General features: G+C 36.0%; 1 protein-coding gene across 1 annotated transcript in view; it reads right to left on the reverse strand.

Annotated features, from left to right (window-relative positions):
- Positions 1-7264: 7264 nt before the first annotated feature.
- LRP1B (LDL receptor related protein 1B) overlaps positions 7265-22769 on the reverse strand; it is a 595001-nt gene continuing 579496 nt past the window's right edge. Inside the window, 5 exon segments of the mRNA XM_035897882.1 lie at positions 7265-7405; positions 9968-10066; positions 11092-11236; positions 13653-13743; positions 15873-15949. Of these exon segments, the coding sequence (XP_035753775.1) occupies positions 7265-7405; positions 9968-10066; positions 11092-11236; positions 13653-13743; positions 15873-15949 (553 nt within the window).

The following is a 22769-nucleotide window of genomic DNA, read 5'->3' on the forward strand; positions in this document are numbered from 1 at the left end:
TGGGAGAAGAGGGATGTTAGGAGACATCCAGACATGCCTGGAGAAGGGCAAGCTTAACCTCACACACAAGACAGACCCTCCCATCCCACCTCACTCTCACCAGTCTATTCTTCCTTAAGGACCTCTCTTCCGTCATATTGTTATAAGATGTGGTAGACGCCCCTCCAAGTACGTGGGAACGTTGCCTGAGCATTGCTTCCTTTTCTTTTTAAAAAGAAAATTGGTTATGGACCTCTATCAGCTCAAAATAACAACATGACTGCAGCTGCTATACTGCTTTATGTTTGAGGTTCCTGATTCACAAAATACTTATTTTCACATCATATTTAAGCAAGCATGCATCATGTCTGTTGGGCAACTCCCAAACTGATATTGAGCTTCTCCCTCCAAATTTTTTCAAGGCTTCCAGAATATTTACGAAACTCCTGTAGGCTATGGGAACTAGCTCCCACAGGAGATGAGGTTTGCTAAATATACAGCAGCAAGTTCTGAACAAGGATGTCAGCTAATGGTAATGGTTTTAAACTAAAACAGGGGAGGTTTAGGCTGGATATAAGGAAGAAATTCTTTACAATGAGGGTGGTGAAACACTGGAACAGGTTGCCCAGAGAGGTAGTGGAGGCCCCATCCCTGGAAACATTCCAGGCTAGGTTGGACGGGGCTGTGAGCAACCTGATCTGGTTAGCAGTGTCCCTGCTCCCTGCGGGGGGGTTGGACTAGGTGACCTCTAGGGGTCCCTTCCAACCCAAAACATTCTATGATTCTATGATTCTATGCAACATCAAAACTCTTAACTCTGGGCTTCTGAATCAACAGGTAAAAATCTTGGGTTTTTTTTGGTTTGGTTTTTTTTTTTTTTTCTTCCAGCACCAGTGTCTAATTCCACTAAAGGTCTCTTTGCTGTGCTTCACACTTGCCAACATTGGGAACTACTGTTTGAATTTCAGGACTCACGCGAGTCACCAGGAAGTGTGTATCCAGTATAAAGGGCCACCTACACCCTATGTAATGCTATTTCCCAACCTTGGAGGGCACCTAAACTGAGTTATCAGCATGCTGCTGTCGAACACCATACAACAGTGATCACCACAGTATCTCTCTCCCCATTAAATTATGAAGATCCCCTCAGATACACAGGGAGGAATTTTAGACACTTCCTCCAGCAAAACACAGCATGGGACACACTCATTGGATCTGAACAACATCATTCCCCTCTGGAAAGAAAGGTCACTTACCTGGCACTGCTCTTCTTTAAGATGTTTTGCCTGTATGTACACTCACACTGGAAGCAGGTCTATATGCAAACAGTGCAGGCACAACACCCATAAGGACACCTCTAAGCTTTCACTGCATTTTTTAAGATTTTATAAAAGGGAAAGGGCTGTAAACTTTCTTCCCTTTTACTCTCAGATGAAGTCGCAATGTTTCCCATACCCTGTTTCTTAGCAGTGACAAATACAAGGATGGGGCTGTGAATTATACATAGACAACATGCCCCAGAGGAAAACCAGAGAGTTTATCCATATCTTCATCATTTTCTCAGGGGAAGGTGCAGGATGCTCACCTAAACAAAGGGGAAGAGCAGCCTCCTGGTTGGAGTAAGACCTGTTACAAGTGTGATTGGAGCTCCAAGCAGCTGCTCCAACCATCATGGGAGCCAACACATTTTGCTCAAGTCTGACACACAAGCCCAGGAACAGTCAATTACCCAGGGAAACAGTCTCCAAGCTGACAGTGCACCCCGTATCCTCACAGTCAGAGGTACGGATACTTGGTTACACTTTCTGAACACCATGAAAGAAAGGCAGTGCATGATGATGTCCACCAGTAGGACACGAGGTCTGGGACAGAAGACAGAAAGCTCTATCTGGCATGCTCTCTGCTACAGCTTTCCTATCAGATGTGACTGCCCTCACACCCAGCAATGGCATGCTCTTCAAAGGTTCATTCCTGCCTTTCTAATAGACCAAGACTCCACCACCCTTACACTGGGATACACTATTAGCCACGTAGGTGATGCCCAAACCTTACAGTCATCAATGGAATTAAAACTTTTTATACTAACATTGCCTCCTGCTCTTTGGACAGAGCAAGACCGTTGAGGCTCCTGGCGCCATTTAGGTGTTGGCCTGTTACAGAGCACACAGGTCACCAGGTGTAGACATCAGCACATCCCGGCATGTCGATGCAGGTGGAAACCCATTACCTGAGACTCAAGTGCAAGCCCTTCCAAACCCTTGAGCTATTCAGGTGGCTGAACACTGATCTGTTGAGCAGATCACACCTTCAGCTAGCGCTGTCATGAATCCACGTGTGCTTATCTTATTCTGTTTATCTCTTACAACTCACCAAATGCCTACTTACGTGACACAAGGTTGCTGCTTGTGCATTACCGACATGAAACACAAGTGAGAAACTGCTTGACTACACAGCTTTTTTTCTGAAATCTTTTGAGGTGCCAACTCTTGTAACTATCACAATTATTTACTTAAGATTCAGCAAAATTCAGTGACCAGCTTGCATAATCCTTTTTTTTCCTCTAGGTTGAACACTCACTTTAAAAGATCTTAACAGTAATCCTAGATTAATATATCCCTTGAGTTTCCATGGCAGTTTTAGACCTTCCTTTCTACTCATCTGTGAAAATGACGTTTTACTCATTTTCATAAGTACATATCCGTTCTGATGCTATACATATTGTGTATATGTACGTATCTTGATATTTAAAAAATACCTTTTTTTTTTTTTATTTTTGACAAAAATGGATCATTATTAGGTTTAGTAGCAGTATCATTATCTTCTTTCCAGGAAAAACTCATTCAACATCCTCCTGAGGCCAGCAGACAGTTCCCTCTATTCAAGTACTACTTTGAAGACCACTGTCAGAGGTCGTGAGAGTCACAACATGTACCGAGTAATGTGCAGCTGGCACAGGGAAGCAAAAAGATGCTTTATGCTTCTTTGCAACTTTTTGTCATCTTACAATATCGGCACTAAATTAGAAACCCTTATTTTCATCAGATCTGTATTTCACACATGTGGAGATGGTAAGCGTGATAAATTAGAGAACTGGGATGATAAACTATCATTCCCTCCGTCAGCCATACTTCTGCCCATCTAAGACTTGAAAAAAACCCAAATGCCTTGACATCTTTGCAGAGATGCCCAGGGCTAGACAGACAAAATTCACTGTTGTTCTGCTTGTTCCACATGAAAAAAAGTCTTTATTTTTAAGGCTGATTACCTTGAGGGCCTTTTATTATCACTGACATTTCTTTCCTTTATCATCTTCTCATCCCCCAAAAGGGGGATGCACAAGAAGATACCTGGTTTTACTCTGGTACATCAGGCACTTTTATGTGAAACAAATTTTCTGAAATGTGTTCACGCAAAATTTTATTACATTTGCGACTGCACTGATTCTGGTCAGTAAGAGCTTGATAAAAATAAAATAATTGCTGTTAAATTAGGACCTTCTCCACAATCTCACTGAGAGATAATAAATTTAAGTAAATGTTTTAAAGGCATTCCACTACAGAGCTTTCCTTCTGCAAACATCAAACCTCATGACTGTCTGGGAAATGAAAGACCAATAAAAAAAATGCACGTCAAAATAAATATTCTCAAATGTACTTCCTAGTGTGTTTATCAACAGGGCTGTATGCATGTTGGCAATCTTAGTTGTGCGGAATGACTAATCAAAGTAGCAAGAGCATCATCCATCTCAATTTGTCATTTTGAACTTTTTGTGTTCATAATTTAGCATTTATGTAAACTCTTGCATACAATAAGAGGCCCTTGTAAAGGTAGAGACCCCCCTGCACTGTTGTTAGATGTAAACATACTAGGATATATATATTCTGTGGAAAAAAAAAAATCCATTAGACAATTACATAGTTTGGCAAAAATGCTTATTTTCATATCTTTTGTGTTGAGCTCCTCCATTCAGCAAAGAATTTAAGAACCTAGTTTGTGATGCAGCACATCACTTCCCCCTTCAAGCTTACATGTTTAGGTTTTGGGTTTTTTTTCTGTTGAAGAAAATGTGCGTAATGAAAGTAAAAAAGAGACATAGAGCTGTATCATGATCACCCAGGAACCTGGAACCATTCCTTAGCCTAAGCATAAAAAGTAAATGAACAGTGTATTTCAGGATTAGATATTTCAGAAGTTCCATTTCCCTGAATAATTTTAATACCTGATATTTATGGAACCCACAAACTGCTTCACATTGCTAAGAAAAATTATTAGTACACTAGAAGAAAAATTTTACCCTGATGAATTCAGTGAAATAGTACAGTACTAGCATTTCACATGAAATGCCATTAGTATCTTCAGGAAAGCAACCACAAAAAGCCTTGCAACTACACCCTGCAGAGACAGATGTTTTAATCAGTGATACAGGCACATTCATCCAATTTTTTTTTTTTTCCTAAGCTTGTATCAACTTAAACCACACATGAATCTGGGCATTAAGAACAGCAAGAAGGCTGTGGAAATGTAGAAAGTTAAAAATTTTTGTTGTTCTTTGTAAAGTTTATAGAAATTCCTGCCCCAAATTATTTTACTGAACTTATGAGGATGCACGTACTGGTTATTGATTGGGTTCTCAATCTTTCACCCTAAACCTCCTTGTGTGTTTTGCACAGCTACAGAGCCTGGGGATTCTGGGGCTGTTAAAGGATTGTGAGAAACAGTTCCTATGGAGAACCTTGGTACAGTAAAAAAAACAAACAAAAAAAAATTCACTGGGGATTATTACACATCAGTGTAATTTAAAGATCTTTAAGGCACGACAGTGGTAGAGCTCAATATCTCCATCAAAATTCTGCCTACAAACTTAAGACCAGACTCTGATCTAATATCCAACAGCTCCATTGACATCAACTGTGTATTTCTAAGAAAACAAATAAATTTAAACTTTTAAAAAGTAACTTACACTTAAGCAAGTGTAAAGTAAATAAAGACGTCTCACTGAAAGCAAACATTTGACATCACAATAAATAAATTTCATCAGGTCTGCATAGGAGTTCACACTTTCAAACTCATGTTTCTTGTATATCCACTAGTTAAAATTTAGTTCTACCTGAGTATTAAAGATATGAGATTCTCTGCCAGAAAATAAAAAATAATGATTCTGAAAAGACCAACTACTTATGCCTCATAACAACTGTAATTATGCAAAAATTGAGGGCCAAATCCACCTCTTATGATGTCAGCAGAATAAAGGCAGAATCTGTGGAATCATAGCTGTATGGTATGAAACTATTTGATACAGTATTTTTATAGAAAATAAAATTGTTTTAAAATTCTCCTGACATAATATACAGCTACACACCTAAGTTATCCAGACATGTGCAGAGTTGCAAAATCATTCAAATAGAATTCGTATAAAAAGCAAAAATTGTCATTAAGAAAAGGAATTTAGCCATTTGTGCAAAGTAATGTTCTTTCCCTTCAATTTGCTCTTCTTTAGTTTTCATTTTATAAGTTAAATTTAAAAATTAGTCAACACACTGAATTAAGTATGTAGATTTTCATTTAAATAAATCAGTCAACAATTTTTTTATAAAGTATTTAACACTTCATTGTAGAAACATAGGCAAAATGACTATTATAACCAAAATGAAAAATACTGTTCAATTTAAAAAAATGTACTTAAACAAGAACCTGAAAAAGTTTATGATATGCATAACATTGTTCAAGCAAAATTGCACTAGTATTACATAAATCAAGAGTTTTATAAAGGCCCCAATATGGCAAAGTTTAGAAATAGGTAGTATGCATGCACAATAGTACAACAAAAATCTTTTATAAAACAGCAGTTATTTTTGTAATGCTTGTACAAAGGGAATAAAGAGCAACCACAAACATATTTAATCTGTTAGGTTAATATATGATGATAGCTAAAAGTCAGTCATGTCTAGCAGAGGAAGGAAGAGTCCTCCACAGTATATGTGTGAATAAGTCTTTTGTGCCTTTAAAGTTATGTATAAAATACTTCGATTCTGTTCAAACCTGAAAGAAATTGTAATCTTTATTTCCATCAAAACTAAAAAAGGTGAGTCAGATTTTTTCCTCTTAGCAACAACAGAAAGCAGACCAGGTCAGAGCAAGTGCTGGAAACCGATACTGATGCTTTTCACTTTCGATAATTGGATTTTGATATTCAACCCAGACTATTGAAAATTGGACATAGGTAAGGTCTCACTAATATGCAATTTGGTTATGTTTTACCTCCGCACTATCACAGTTTATCTTCATTTAAAGAAACTGCTGTGTTTTGTATTCTTTAATACCTCTAAACAGGTATGACTTTGTTGTGATTGTCAAAACTGAATGCTGTGATCATCTGTGTGTGCTTCGGGTTTGGGGTCTGGTTTTTGCCCTACTGCTTGGTATGTGTTGGGGAATTATTAATCCATAAGTAATGCATGTGATTAAGTGAATAAATATATAATGCATGTGTAGGCAATGCCCTCTTGTGCTCTAGGGTGGCTACTGTCCTACAGGACTGTTGGAGTTCATATGCTTTGTCCCACAGCAAGTAAGGTTTCAGCTTCCAAGATATATTGTTACTATGTTCTATAAGGTTTTAATAAATACAAAGCTTGTTTACATGGTATATATGTTTAGTATATCATGTACAGTCACTGAATTTCTGAAACATAATCATTGTGTTCATGCAGATCATTAGATGTTTCATTTCTATAGTCTTGTTTACTTCTTGGCAACCTAAAGCTAATTTAAAAGCAAGTTATGTTTGTTTGTGAAAAGTTATCTAGCTTTATCAGGATCTGAAGAGAAATTCTAATGGGCACAAAGAAGAGAGTAGACCATTCAATCATTCTTTCACCATTTAAAATAAACAAAATTACACACTGTACTATAGCTTCCAGACTACATAATGAAAAAGTGCAGATACCATCTTCATCGATTAAGTAGAACCAAAAAAGTTCATAGAAAATAGATTGCTCATTTTCACGCTACAAACGAATATGTTGTTTGCAATTTTAACAAATTTAAAGGTGTGTTATTTCAGCAGCATTGTTGTAAATTGTACCGTAGTGCAGTTTCTTTTTCATAAAAATACCTTACAAATGGTCAGTCAAAAGTCATCAGCAAAAGAAAAACCCAGAAAACAATCAACCAAACAAAAAACAGAGGTAATGCTGATGCCAAAACAATTATAATACTGTTGGTACATAGAAAAGTAATCCTTATATTTTATACATTTATACAGAGTATAAAAGGTAACAGCAGATTATGCCACAGTCTCCCTTATCCCAATATCTATTTTCTTTGGAAGGAGTTCTCTTCTTTCATCAACACTTGCTAAGGAGTTTCGACAGTTTTGTCCATCCATGTATAACTTTGCATATACTGGATTGGCGTAATTTGTTGGCTGTAGAGAAATTAAGCATACGTTAGACCAGTTGGATTAAACCAAAATAAAGGTTTATGGAAATGGAAATGGTTTTGTTAAAGCAAGAACAAGTACACATAAAATATAGTTGGTCATATTTAATAGATACCTGGACTTCTGCAAACCTGATGAGTTAATTATTTAGTTAAAAATTAAATTCATGATGAGACATGCTATTAAAATAATCAATGACATGACATGCAGCATATTATGATATTAAAACCATATAAAACAATGACAGAAATTAAAACAAAAACCTTGAAAAATGTCTCTGAAGTTGACTTGTCCACCTTATTACACTGGAAAATTTCAGAATAGATATGAAGAAGTTTATAGAGAAGGTGCACTGTGAGACCATGTGACAAGTTTAACGGTAGAAAACTGCAACCAACAGTTTCCATATATTACCTGTTCTAAGACATCAGCATCCCATCAATAGCTGACCAAGTTTTCGAATTCTGTGGCCCAAATATACAACATGATTTGACCAAAAATTCAATACTTTCGTAATGTAAATTAAACTTTAATAATAAACCAGCATAACTGTTAATATATCATAGTAGCTACAGATTGAGAGGTATTTTCTCAACAATTTTGGTAGTTTGGACTGTAATGAAAAAAAAAATCTGTTGAAATGAGTGGTACTTCAGTATAGGACAAGTCCATTTTTAATTCTGTAAAGCACTTCAAGTATACGAGAAATCTCCTGAGTCTGACAGCACAGAAGGATGCATAACATGGATGAAAACTCACTGTCCTATCGCTCATGCTAAGGGGAAAGCACTATCCAAGGTTTATCATGTAAACATCTCCACTAATTCCTTCATACATTGTGCTTTTATTGTCTCCTGGAAGACCTTTGCTACCCAACAAGATGTTCAGCTTTTTACCTACAATATCTGGAAAGGCTACCTTGTGAAAATCTTCCTCTTTCTTATAACTAATGAAACAGCACAGCTTTGCTTAAACAAATACTTAGTGGAACACCAGTAAGCTATAAAATAGGTAAATTCATTTACTTGGTGTGCATAAGAAGTGGCTAAACTTTAAATCACCCAAAGCAGAAGTGGGTAGGTTTTCTTGCAAATATCTTGCATGCACCCTGGTTAACAAGGAATGAATGATGTCTAAAATCTTAGTTCTTCCTTTCCCTTTTGACCAATATGATTTCTGATCCCAGGATTCAGATATTCCTTAGGCTGGCGAGCTACGGCAGCTACTCATTTAGTTAGTTATAAGCTGCCTATTCTATTTATAAGAGATGACAAAGCAATTGCCTGGTGTTTCACACTGTCCTGGCACAGAGGCAGAAAAAGGTGAGTCACATTTATTTAAAAAAAAAAAAAAAAAAAAAAAAAAAAAAAAAAAAAAAAAAAAAAAAAAAAAAAGAAAGAAAGAAGCTGCTACTCTTCTGTATTAATGGAACATAAATATGCAATCAACTGCTGTAGTAATTTATGAGAGCAAACTCTCAGTTATACCTGTCTTCGCATTTGTCATAATGACTATAATCAGAAATTTAGGAAAACAGAAATTTAGTTTTATTTCAGTTGAGAGGACTTTTTATTTAATTGACAATCATTATTAAGCATGATAACCACAACAGAACAGAGACACTTGGCATCTTTATAGTGCCTTATGGAGTTATTAAAATGACATATAACAGTAGGGTCTGTCTCATGATACCTCTTTGAGTGGGTACTGACAGCATAAGGCAGTACAGAGAGGTACGGAAAGTAACTGGAGTGACCTGAATAATAGCAAGAGTTAATGTTAGAGATGGGCGTATATTCTAACTTTCATCATCCATGGTTTTGCGCTCCATCAGAAATATCATTCCCTATACAAATTGTTAAACTTCCAAATACAACTTACTACAATCATGCAAGAACACAAATGCGCAAAAGATGAATAGATATACTGAGGCACATGAAAATGAATGTCTTATCGATGTCCCTTTTAAATATTTTAAATGTCAGTGTTTGCAAACATCATGATAAATTGTAGTCAAAATCTGATGTTTTAAATATTAACTATTTTATGATAAAAATTGATTGAAAGCCAAACAATCAAAAAACGCATTGCAAATATTAAAGGAAATTGTTCATTTTAGCGTGTATCGAATTTCTCCATAATAAAAGAACTTGTTTTCATGTATTTGGGAACCTCTTTCAGTTTGATAAACCAGTACATGCCTGTAATTACATATAAATTGCAAATAAATAAAGAATGCTACGCTAAACTTATATAATAATATGGAAAAGCATCACATTGCTTACTGGTTTTGCATTCCTTTGCAAAGACACATATGCAGTTTTAGATTGTGTTACAATGATGGGTACAGAAGAAAATTTGTATGCAGAGAGGAACCCTTTATTTCAAATAGAAAATGTATTATTTACTGTCATTCTTCTTGCCATTAAAAGAAGAAAAACAAAATTAAGAAGAAACAGAAAATGCCTCTATTCAAAAATGACAGACAAACTTTCTTTAGAAAGGGGCTGTGGTGGAATGAAATGGATTTGAATCATCATTTCTCACCCCTGTTGATAGTGGTCCTTTCAAGTCAGAGTTTAGGTAGATTGATGGAGCTGTGTGGGGAAGCTTGAATGCAGTGGGCCCTCCCCCTATGTATCTGGCCTGTATAAACAGAAAATTTTAGTTTCTGTGCTAATAGAGCATTTTCCATGTGTACTTATCAACACTGTTAAATAAACAGTGCACCCATTAAAAACATTCTTTTCGAGTGATCTACAATTACAAAAAAAAAAATCTACTTACAGGTATTCTTCAGCATGAAAAATTCTCGCATTCAATATGAGAATAAAATTCAGCATTTAAAAATAATTTTGTATTAAGGATTAGAGCCAGACTTCACAATAAGCATTGGCTCAGTCACTCTTCCTCCAGTGAGTAACTCCATTTTCAGCTTACCTCTTGTATTCAGCACACTGACTATGTGATTCAGCGATGACATTCCTAGAGCTAACAGTAATCCGGTTATTGCTTTGTCAGAAATGCCACAGAATGATGGCTGCCCTTTGGTGTATGTCTGATTATGGAGCTCTAGGAAAGATATCGCAGCATTACCCCGCTCATCCCACGTCACATCACTCAGGGAGTTCAATCACTGAAGAGAGAAGTGACAGCATCTTTTACAAGAAAATGATAATACTTACTAGCTTTGTGTAAACATTTAATCTATCTATCCAGCCAGGACTCTGAATTCTTTATGCCTTTGGAAGTTTTCATATATGAAATAAGTTATTCTCTTACATATGACTACACGCTTTCACGCTTCAAACGGTAGACTGTACAATAATATTTTTCCATACGGTGTTTGTGACTAGACTAAGAAGATAGGTTGTGATTTGGTGACTTAAGGCAAATGTGTCTATGACAAAAAACTAATTTCTTAGTTTAGTTCTAACTCTATTTTAGTAAAACGCAGGCACTAGGAAAAACGTCCATCAGTAAGCATCAGACTGCAAAACAGCTGTTAATATATACATGACATTTATTCTAATGAAATCTAACTTGCCTTTATATTCATTTACTAAGTCTAAATTTCATTGGTTTATGTGTCTGTTAATTACATTTAAAGTCAAAACCCTTGTAAGACATAAGTAGTAGTGGTTTCGCCACTAGAAAGAGAAAAAAATTACCTTTTCTGCATTTACAGTGAATTCTGAGGCTAAAAGACCACCTTCACTGTGATCATGGCCCACCTCATACATGTTATATGACGGATTGCCAATTTCTACATTAATTCCTCCGTTTATAATGGGTTGTCTTCGGATAGTTTTTGTCCTATAATGTATAAACACACACACACAAAAAAGAATTTAGTGACTCTTCAACTCATTTCTTGGATGTTTCACCCTAAAATAGTACAAACTTTATTTTATTTCTCTTTAATCATTAAGACCAACAGGTTGAAAAAGTGTTTGCTGAGAGACAATCAGAAAATCTTTCCATTTTCAAACAAAGTAGCAATCTGAGTCTCTGTGTAGAACTCATGTAAGCTGGAAGTAGCTTTTCGGTTTTTCTCAGTTTGGCTGTGGCGGTATGAATTCATACCAAGTGCTCACTTGTTGTCTATAACCCTGACTCCCTCCTATTATTTCCAGATTTCCCTCACTTCCCAAGGAAAGCCTTGCAAATTCACTGCAGATTCCCTGCAGTTATGAAGATGGAGCAAACATGAGTCATGTTCCCATGCTCCATTTCACTTCCATCTGAAATCAGTTGCCCAAAGTCGGCTGAAATCTGAGGACAAGCAAATGGTTTCATTATGATGCATTAAAAATGTATGAATGTCTCTCAGTTCCAGTTTGTATTCCCTGCCAGTGGTTATTAGAAAGCTGAAGTCCAACTTGAAATTTTTTCAAACTTTAATAAAAGATGGAATCTTATTTTTAACCTTGAATTAGATATCACTAAAGATAAGTGATTGAGTTGAATTGTTTTAGTTGCTGAATTCATTTCTTTCAGCTAAGGAGGTGATTTTAGTCTAAGCAATTGAAATAACCTCAAGAGGGTAATTTTTCCCAATGCAATATGTTCTCTAGAATTACAAGGGAATAATAGGGAGGTCACAGTCAGGATGATAATAGTCAAGTCCTCTTGTTTGGTTGAGAAAGATGCAGTCAGTGTCTGAAATCCAATACACTAAAGGATCTGTATTTTTCAGAAATAGCATAGAAAAAATATTTCCTAAAATAAGCACTTATCTGTAGGGTACAATTGTTGAACATCTATATCTAGTTTAATACATGACAGCCTTTTTGAAGAGATTAAACCCCCCCCTAAAATACATTTTCAAATATAATTTTAAGTAAAAAAAAAGTTCTTTATTGAGATTAGTTCTATTTCTCTACTGAAGATCTATTATGTAACAAGTTATTTTTACTAACTTAAACAATTTAGAGACCAGCAACTGGTTTTCAGGATTTGGCTACCACTAAACTTGCTTTCTAGGTACAGCAGCATGTAATGACATCCATGGAGCCTGGGAGCATCAGCATTAATAACAGTATGGTCAGGGAATGTATTTATCTTCTTGGCTTTTCAAAAGAGATTTAAAAATTAATGCTTACTAGTTAGCACTAGAGTTTGCAGGGGAGATGCTATGTATGATGCTAGATGATAGTAACTTTAAAGATTCTTTTAGTCTGGAGAACTTAAACAGTCTCAAAAATGGTCACATTTGCAGAAACAATAGATTCATCACATATTTCTAAAGGACTTTACCAAAGAAGACATTATCTTGGTTTCAGAGGTGGGTAACAAGACCCAGGAGAAAGGAAGACAGCTGATTAAGACCAACCAGCTGGCCAACTACAGGCCTGAAGTAAATGGTTTGCTGTCTGATTCCCACCCCAGTTCTTCCCTAGTTGGCCATGTCATTACTAGGAATCTTTCCTTGTTAAATCTGCATCACTGCTAACATCACTTTTTCATTTCTCCAAACACAAGGAAGTTAGCAGGTCTCTCAGGTGTCTGCATACAGTAGAAGCACTCTTGCTTCCCCTGCCACCCAACATGGCCTTTGAAGAAACGGCCAAAGTCAAAAAGTCTACTGCACTCCCTAAGTTCATTATCAATCAGCTCTAGGGCAGCTAAATTCAAGAGAACAAGAAATTCACTGTTTGGTGCTGGAATCTGGCTTCCTATGCAAGATACTAAAGAAATACAGCAATGATGACAAGGGTGGGGACTCTATAGTAGATACTTTGAACATTGTTTATGTCTTCGCTGTAACTTATATAAAATTGAAAAGAACTAATCAAAGTAAATACATTGAAGTGAACTGTAATTAGAAACTGAAAATACTGCACAGGCCCTGTCTGAAAGTATTCATAGACATGAACAATATTAATTATGTGGTTCCAATGAAATACATTAATTCTGTTTACTAAGTTCACTAAATTATAAACACTTATGCAGCCTAGGCGGGGTTGAAGAACTGGATAAGAAAAGAACTACACTTCGTTATGTAGTCTATGTGGAATGTAAGTAAAAATAATATATACGATTGTTCCTGCAAGAACCGCAACATAACTAACTCACTACACACAGAAACAAGTTCTGGGTTGTTTGTTGTGGTTTGGGTTTTTTTTTAATATCTCCTCAACACATATAAAGAGAATTTTTTAATATCAAAAAGATGCACATACTTTAAAGATTTACTTTTTTATTTCACACCTCAATATACAGTTCTTACCTTCGTTTCCTTTTGCAAAGAAATAGTCCAATTACCAGAGTAGTGATCAGAGTCACCAGTAAAACAAGAGGAACAATGATTGCAATGCTTCCTAAAACAGGAAAAGGAAATATTATTAAATACTCACAGCTACATCTAAGAATTTCTTCACAGCTGTAAAACAGTTAAATTAATTCAAAAATAATAATTTATCTCACCAACAAATGTAATTTCATGTGATGATCTTCACTGATTTGAGTTTTAAATGTTGATCAAAAAAAAAAAAATATCATTACAGATAATGGTGTATACACAAGTGCTTTTATCAACAAATCAGGAGCTTCTTCTTTCGGGATACCAATATACTTTGGACAAATTCCCTGCCCTCATTTGCAGTGATACCCTATGAAGGTGTGTGGAATTGCTCAACAATTTGGATTGGAGTGGTATGGCCACTGACCTTAACTGCCGCCATCATCTTCGCTAGTTTATTTAAGTAACGCAACTATTAATTTAAAATATTCAGTAGGCATAGCTCTGATTGAAGAGTTCCATTATTAGCATTTATATGTATTTATTACATTTATTTGTGGGAAAATGAAAAGTAGTAAGCAATATGCCTTGTACTCGAGAGCCAATAATTTTGTTATGTTGATATAGGCAATCAAGGAAACTACAATAATGCTTAATGTAGCAGAAAAACAGTGCACAGATCAGACAGCGATGTTAAAGGAGAGAAGGGAACAGGGAAGAACAAAATGGGCTTAACATTACTTTGGCAGATAACTTTGCTGAAATGAGACTACCTGCAAAAATAAGGTCAGCAATTGTACCCTTCTAAGAATTTCTCAGCTTTAATGTAAGTGTCTGGCAATAAAAAAATACATGTAACAAATAATTTCATGTTATAAAAAACTGGCCCTTATAAACTACAGGACTCCAGTATAAAGCCAATGTGGAATGACATGCGTTTCCTTTAATATCACAATCCTTACCTGGTGGAAAACAAAAATATCGCTGGTTGTTTCATTGGTTACATTTATTGACTTATTAAAAAAATAAGCTGTTAGCAGGTTCTGCTCTACATTAAACGCAGTCTAAATAAAGAATTGAAAAAGGTGCCTTGAATTCTGCCTGAAGGCTTACTGAAAGCCAAGTCAGGTTGTCAGAGGCCTGATATGAAGTACTACTGAATAAAAATTTGAAGCATCCTGAGCTCACTTCAGCTTATGAAGATTCAGCATGTAAAGGACATTACAACAATACTATTTTAAGGTAACATTTGATAAATAACTGGATGAAGTTCTACTTAGGAGGTGAAAAAAAAAGGTTAATTTTGTCTAGGTGGGTAACCTTTCAAGAAAAAAAAAACCAAAAAACCACTTGAAAAACAGCCCACCATGCACGAATTACCATCTGGTGACCATGGTGCAGCCCAGGGTCTTGGAGCAGGCACAAGATGAACACCCATTTCCCAAATCATAGCAAGTATTACCTCAACATGAAATACTGATCTAGGTTTTGGCTGCTTTTTCGCCAATTTCCAGCTGGTAAGTGTTATTTCACTTGTCTGGATTGCTAGGAAGATTTCCTCTAAGCATCAAGCTGACCTGAATAGGGGGCGATTCATTTTACTGCTCCAGTTGGGTTAAATGTGACCGAGAGATGTACAGCAGGGTACCATCAGCATACTCAATGCACCACAGGGAACCTCGTCCAGTTTAAACTGTCAATAGTGTAGCAATACCATCCTTTTATGCTTACAGACGTTTAAAAAAAAACACGACAGGAGCTATTCTTACTTTCAGGATGATTTTCACAGCAGGTAAAATTTAAACCTCTGCAGACAGCCAATGCAGAAGTTATGAACTACTTACAACTCTGTTTTGATGCTTGCAGTAGGACTTAAATGGTCAGAGGGCTCTCACTAGTTCTCTGCATGGCAGTGACGTTGCCTAGCACTTGCCACTTGATACACTTTCTTTAAGAAAAGTGCAGGCTAGCCCTTGAAGCAGAGAATGTATAGCATATGGCTTGCACCCAAACCACCCCATGAAACACGATGTCAATCAAAAACTTGAGAGATCTACATTTGTTGGGGGTTTTGGTTTTGTTTTGTTTTGTTAATACAGGTAACCAGCACATTTCATGACATAAACTCAGGTTCTAAAATATCACCAGGTTAAAATTTCTAAACTGAGCCAAATTTGACAAGTGATGGCAGTTATTTGAAGTACTTACTTGTACTGATATTGTCAGACTTGCTGCTTTTGGGAGCTGGCCTCTCACACTGTGTGCCTGACCAGTTGGCTGAACATCTAAAAGGATCCAATTAAGACGGTAAAGTTAATAGATGTCAGCCATTAACACACTAACCCATTAAAGAGACCACCAGCATCTTCTCAAGAGCTACACGAATGACAGCGATTCTACAAAATAAACAATAAGCTTCATGGAAGGAGTCAGCAGTACTCTGCCATGGCACTTACAACATTCTGAGTACGTTTTTAGTTTAAAACTACAGCTTTGTGTCTTCAGTTCCTGTTATTATCACTGCAATCTTCATTCCCACATCCTTTTCTAAAATTCTTGAATAATAAAACAACAGGCATAATCAACAGTATATTAACATCCTATTAAACCAGCTACCACCTACAATGCAATAATGAGGGAACGCGTGAGCTGGATCCATGCATAGCCAACTTAGTCCAGCAAGGCTTATTTGCTAAGGCACTTTATTTGCACCATATTGCTTTAAAGTCAGCTTTGATCTACAAGCTCTAACAGCCATGTCCGTATTACACAAAACGTATCTGACTTGACATAAACCACTACACGCATCCAGTAACCCCCAGTATCCATACCAATTGGCTCCTCCTACAGTACTGCTGTCCCTCCCATTGCTCTGGATAATGCAGATTACTGTCAAATACTTCTTACAGACCTGGTTGTAATAATTTACTTGAGCACTTAAGACCTATCTTTGACTACTATTCACAAATGAACTGAAATTCCCCTTTTCTTTGCTTTCAGATATAAATGTTTTCCTGAAAATTCTGTAATTTAATGGCTTTATCTTCTTACATTTTGAACCCCACAACTAGATATGTACTTGCAGAAATACATACATGCAAGCAGGTGTGAGAGTTAAAGCATAAAGAGCTGTCCCAAAGGGACAGGAGTCTCTACTGGCTTCACAAGGCCCTGCATACTGTTTATGTTAGGAATATATGCTCCATGAGCCTGGTGCCTGGATGAGTACACAGCCATTCTGCTATAATTTCCTTGCGTGGATATCAATATGCAAATATTCCTTCAGCTGGGATTCAGAATGCTCTCCATGCATACAAGAGGCCATGTCTGCAGACTCAGCAAATCCATAAAAAATGGAAACAAATACCTGAATTAAATTCAATTGCTTATTCATCCTGCTGTAAAGATGATTAAGTTTACTACAGAACCTCAAACTCTCCTTGTGGAAACGGCAGGAAGTAGTCACTTTTCATCTGCCTCTCTTGCATAGTATGCAATGAATCATATTTTTCCTAAGTATTTTTGAATTATTTATGAATTTCAATGTGGGTTATCTTTCATAAAATTCAACAGAGCATTACCTTGCACACAGTTCCAAGAACTACTGTTATCTGATGCCTTTCTAAGGATTTAACAAATTGCAGGGTTTAGAGGTGGACATGCTTAGCGACTGACTTTGTTGTATAATACAAAAAGGTTTGGAAAGGTAGAAAATATTCCAAACAAAAATTGTGGCATTCTTACAGCCACAATTCTCCTAGGACAGCTCTAGCCAGCTTTGCTGGTGATGCTTTTGACTCTCTTTTGTCTTTGCAGATCACTGCAGAAGAATGGCTAGCTTCTCTTTCTTCCTAAGCCTATTCCAGCACAATCCAACATTCAGATAAATCTCTTTACTAGGTTTCTTATTAAGTTTGAAATTTTTGGGGGGAACTAATTTCATTTTTGGTAGGATATGTTACGAAGGTGCTTAACTCAAATTCTAGAGAGGTAGGACACGGTCTTTAAAACATGTTTATTAATAGATAGTTGATTCAAAAATTTTCACACAATAGATGAATTTCATTATAATTTAGAAGTTCTTAATGTTTATTGAAATATGTTTGTTTACTTCAATAAACGTGGTAAATACACACTTAAATTTCCTCACTGCAAAGGATCCCCCCAATTAATTAATTACACACCTTGTGGTTTACAACAACATATTTTAAAACTGAAACTAAGCCACATGGAACACATGATTTTAATCTTTTAAAAGACGCATACGTTCCATTTCTTTACAGATCTCTTTTTAGCAATTATATCAAATGGAAATGATTACACTGACAGCCTACCTTACGAAGATACTATTCAAGGAACTTGTTTTTTCAAAAGATCACTATTCAACATACAGCTGCAAGATAAGTATCTCCATTCTTGTAGAGAAACACCGTAAGTCTTTATACTTAGAATATTCTACTTGGATCCAAACTGTTGGCATCTGACAACCATGAAATAAAGTCTTTACATTTCCTACTGGAAGTTTTGCATCATTGCTGTTGGGGATTCAGCTCATGTGATTAAAGCTTGTTATGAGAGGCAATTTTCATTTAATACTACACTACTGAAAGGGAATGATTTCTCTGAGAGTTAGACATATCTTAACTTTGTACCTAAATCCTTATATAGAAGGTTTCAAACACTTCTGCTGTATAACAGAATCATCACTATAAATCTGTCTTAAAACAGCTTAAAGAATGTAAGATAGTGAGACCAGCAAAAGAATCACTATGAAGCATGCAAGTATAAGCTTATGAGAAAATTGTGTATAATGTGCAATTATGCCCTTCATAATCTTACAGCAGATATGATGCCACAACAGCTGGTGAAGACAGGAATCCTACAGCTATATATGTAGTAAACAGAGGAACAAATTAAGGTAAGAATATTAGCAGTTCTTTACCTATCTTGGCATTTTAATTGTAAAAGTCAGCAATATTGAAACACATCTGAGGCATTTGATAAAAGTCTCATAAAAACATGCTAGCTAGTTGCCACTTCTTTTTCATTTTTTTTTCCAAATGCTTTCTGTCTCCAATAAACTTCAAAGGGACTGAAGCTGACAGGATGGCAGTCATTTCCTTCTACACTCAGAGGTAAAATGATTGCCCTTTTATGGTCCAGCAAGCTAGTAAAGACTTGTCTTGGGCAGACAGAACAGAAAAAAGGAATAAAGCCCAGAGGAAAGGCATGTTGTCTGCAAGGGTATTTGACACAGAAAATTAGCCGTGAGCAGGCACATGAATAATGATGGGGTTGGGACATGGACAACTGTTCACATAGGAACATGGGAAATGAGCAGGACTTAATCAGTTTCAATTATCTTCAGGTACTGTAGACAGAAATTGTTCTTAATAGTAACATTTTCTTGTACTAGGACATTTCAACTCAGCCTGCTCAGTATCTTGCATGGGAACTGACTTGTGGTTCAATCTCATGCACTGTATTTTGTACCTTTCCAAATCATTTGGTAGCAGGAGCTTTTGTTCTGTAGCGTTGCCAATAGTGGTACGGTCAGAGATAGGATATTTACAGCATGGGCAAGAAGGCATTAATGAAGAAGAACTACATAAATCCACTGGTTTCCTTGAAGACATTCATATTATCAAGAACTGGGAAGAAAGAACAGTGATAAAGCCTAATCTGAGCTACACATAAACAAATGCAGATGGAAACAGATGGGGAGCCTGACAGCAAAGGACAGGTTGGAGTCAGCTGAGTGGTGGAAGGTGCTACAGCGAACATCTTAAGGTGCAAATCTCCATTTCCCAACAGAATCGGTGAACAGATCAAAGAGCAGCAATATCACAGAGAATGCCAATATGAAAACTGAAAGCCAATGTAATAAACAAAGGTTGTACATGGTCTGCTGCCAAGGTCATTGATAAAACTATGCTACAGCGCTCTCTGTTACAATTTAGTTCTACATTTAGAAAGAGGTGACTCCTTGGGAAACATGTTCTGAGACAGAGAATGCCTACGCAATAGCAATTACTTATTTTGAGGAAATAGCATTGCAGAAGAGAGGTTTTTTAAAATTTTAAACTGAAATTATAAAGGTGTCCCACTTGCAATGAGGAATATTTAGAATTAAGGTATTTATATTTCAGAGATGGATCATGCTGTTGTTAGAGAATCTATTCATGAGAGAAAATGTCTCTCTCCTCTATTTTTGTATAACCCTTACAGGTCAGTGCACTGAAATACTCGAAACTCAATTATACGGGCACTTGCCCAAAAGGAACCATTTGACTATGAAATGTCTGAACAAATAGAAAAAACTAGTAAAAAGGCTAATTTGGCTGCAGTGTGCAATTTTTTTCTAGTTTTGTTTCTCTTTTCTCCCTTTTTTTTTTCTGTGCCACAGGTAGTGTCATAAAAATATAATATAGCAGGCATAATATGCAGTTAAAAGTGCTTTTGTAGACAACTGCTTTCCAACTCAATATACCAGTGCATATCAAAAAAATGACAGAAAGCAGCATTGAAAGATTAGTCTAGAAAGTATAACAGAATCTGTGAAAGTCATTACAAAAGAGAGGTGGAAGGGGAATTGAAAATGTTTCTTACCTATAAATGGTATTTCTTCATTATACAAAGTAATTTTCTAACTTTGTTATTCTTTTTAGTCATGGCATAGATAGTAATGTATAGTAAAACATCCTAATGAAAGTATCCAGCCTCACTATTTTCAGAACACTTACATTAAAATTCCACCATAAGATGTCTTATCATTAATATTAAAACTATGTGTAAGATGAGAGAAGAGGACATCTGGATTATACTTATTTACTACCTGTATTAAGTTGCATTGGAAGACAGAAGTCAAAATAGTCCCTCTTCCCCCAAACTCTGTAGGATGACAAAATCCTTGCACCAAACTAAATCACTGAACTATTCCTTATAATAAAATCAGCAATACTTTTGGAAGTATGCTTTCTTCATACAGGGAGCTGATATTATAGAGTTCTACCCACAGATAAACCCTCAAGGATACAAAGAACTTTCACAACAATGAAAGAACAAAAAACCTACCCCAGCTTTGATCAATAGCACATCTTGTACTTTCTCCTATATTGTGGGGTTCAATTATTTTCAAATAATAATTTTTCCTTAATATTTTATACAAGAACAGAATGCATTTTAGTACTTCTGTCTAATGAGCATCACTTGGTATCTTTATAAGGAAATCAAAGTGAAAGAATTCAATGTAGAAGCTAAGGTGATAGAAAATCTACATTACTTGAAAATGAAATACAGATTGATTACCTTGGATTCCAGTAAATTAAGAATGGGAAAACTGCGTAATGTAAAAGCAGGCAAAATAACAGAAAATTACTTTTGAGGGACCCAAAGAATCTTGAATTTAGTAACAACATATGTGAAAAAGTAAAATGTGCTTTAAACATGAATTTAATTTATGCATGACATTACTATATCCAACTCATCATTCACAGTTGCTGTATGGTGTTCACTGCAAAGGAACAAGTCTTCAGATGCAACTCAGCCTCTACCACCCCAAGATCAGAAAAAGAAATAATTGAGGATCATTAAACATCATGCTAATAGCAATATGTGTACATCACACATGCTATACAAGTATTAATATTATTAACATAGAGTAAATACATAAAAGTTAAGCATGACTACTACGGTCGCTGAAATTACACTGAGCAACAAAGAAAAAGGAAAAGAATAGGTTGAGGTGGTAAAAATGGGAAAAGAATGAGAAATGACTGGATCAATACGTATAGGACAAATGACGTTTTTCTCTCCATCTCACAGAGGCAAAGTAAGCACTGATGTACGGCAGCAGCTACTGTGCAAGTTTTATCTGAACAATTCTGAACTCATGGACAAAGGATATCTGCATTGCAGCCTAGCAAGTAAATGGTCAATGAAAAATATACATACTCCTCTTTTCCAAGGTCTTGTCACTTCTTCCTTTGACAAACACTCTTCAAACATCTGTTTGCATTTAATTCTTGAACTAATACTAGTTTGCAATACAGACTTAATGAAAGATCTTCTATAATAGAAAGTTATAATCTGCTTATTCAAGACATTTATAAACAAAGGTAATTTTAGTTCAAAAAGAAAGCTCTCAAAGAACCAGCATATTACTGTGAAATTCTTGTAATTGTAATTGGGTAGCTCATTAAATATACCCTAGGAGATCACATGGAATACATTTATTGAAAGACACCTGACAAAATTTTCTGTTCTCTGACTTATACTGCCTGTCATGGTTACCACTGCCTTCTAACTCTTGGGCAGTCTTCTCAATGCTGCAGTTTTTCTACGCTGCAGTAGCTTTTTCTACTCAACCTTCAGAAAATGCCGGTCAGGGGATTGCACAATGCAGTCTTGTCCTTGTCCACAAGTGGATGTATGGGTGTATTTTAATCTTCTTTTGAACAGAGGTCTGCCTTAGTTATGGGTTTTTACATTTACTTATGAACTTGCATGTACTTTCGGTATTTGTACAAGTCATACATATACTTACATAAAAACTGTTAATATTTGAGCATTTCTCAACACAAAAGGAATGTCAAGCGGGAGGTATAGCATCACAGGAATATGAGCTGGAGGGAAGTCCCTCTATCAAGAGGAATGCACTCTTTTCTTTCTGATTTCTATGACAAACACACGCACACATGTGCACACACACACACAGAGTGTCTCTCTCCAACCTACTGGAAATGAAGCTGGCAAGAACATCTCTATTGTTTATTTCATCCCTGCAGGAATTATTTTTTATTTATTCACATCTCCACTTCCAAGTTCAAGCTTCTTGTTATCACTTTAAAGAAATTTCACAACCTGTTCTCCCCCCATTTGTTCACTATTATCTTTAACATACTACCCCACCAAAATTCTCAGTTTAGAAATGAAGTCATTTATTCTTTCTCCACTGTTCACTTTTCAGTTTCTCATCCTACCGAAGTTATGCTTTCTTTCAAGCTCCTGTATGGTATGTGCCTTTTAATTAATCTGAAAGACCACTGATTTCTCTATCTAATTTGCTCTCAAAGTCATGCATCTGCTTACTGCAAGCAATTAAAC

The sequence above is a fragment of the Egretta garzetta genome, unplaced genomic scaffold, assembly GCF_000687185.1.
Source record: "Egretta garzetta isolate BGI_Z169 unplaced genomic scaffold, ASM68718v1 scaffold197, whole genome shotgun sequence".
NCBI classification, from domain to species: domain Eukaryota; kingdom Metazoa; phylum Chordata; class Aves; order Pelecaniformes; family Ardeidae; genus Egretta; species Egretta garzetta.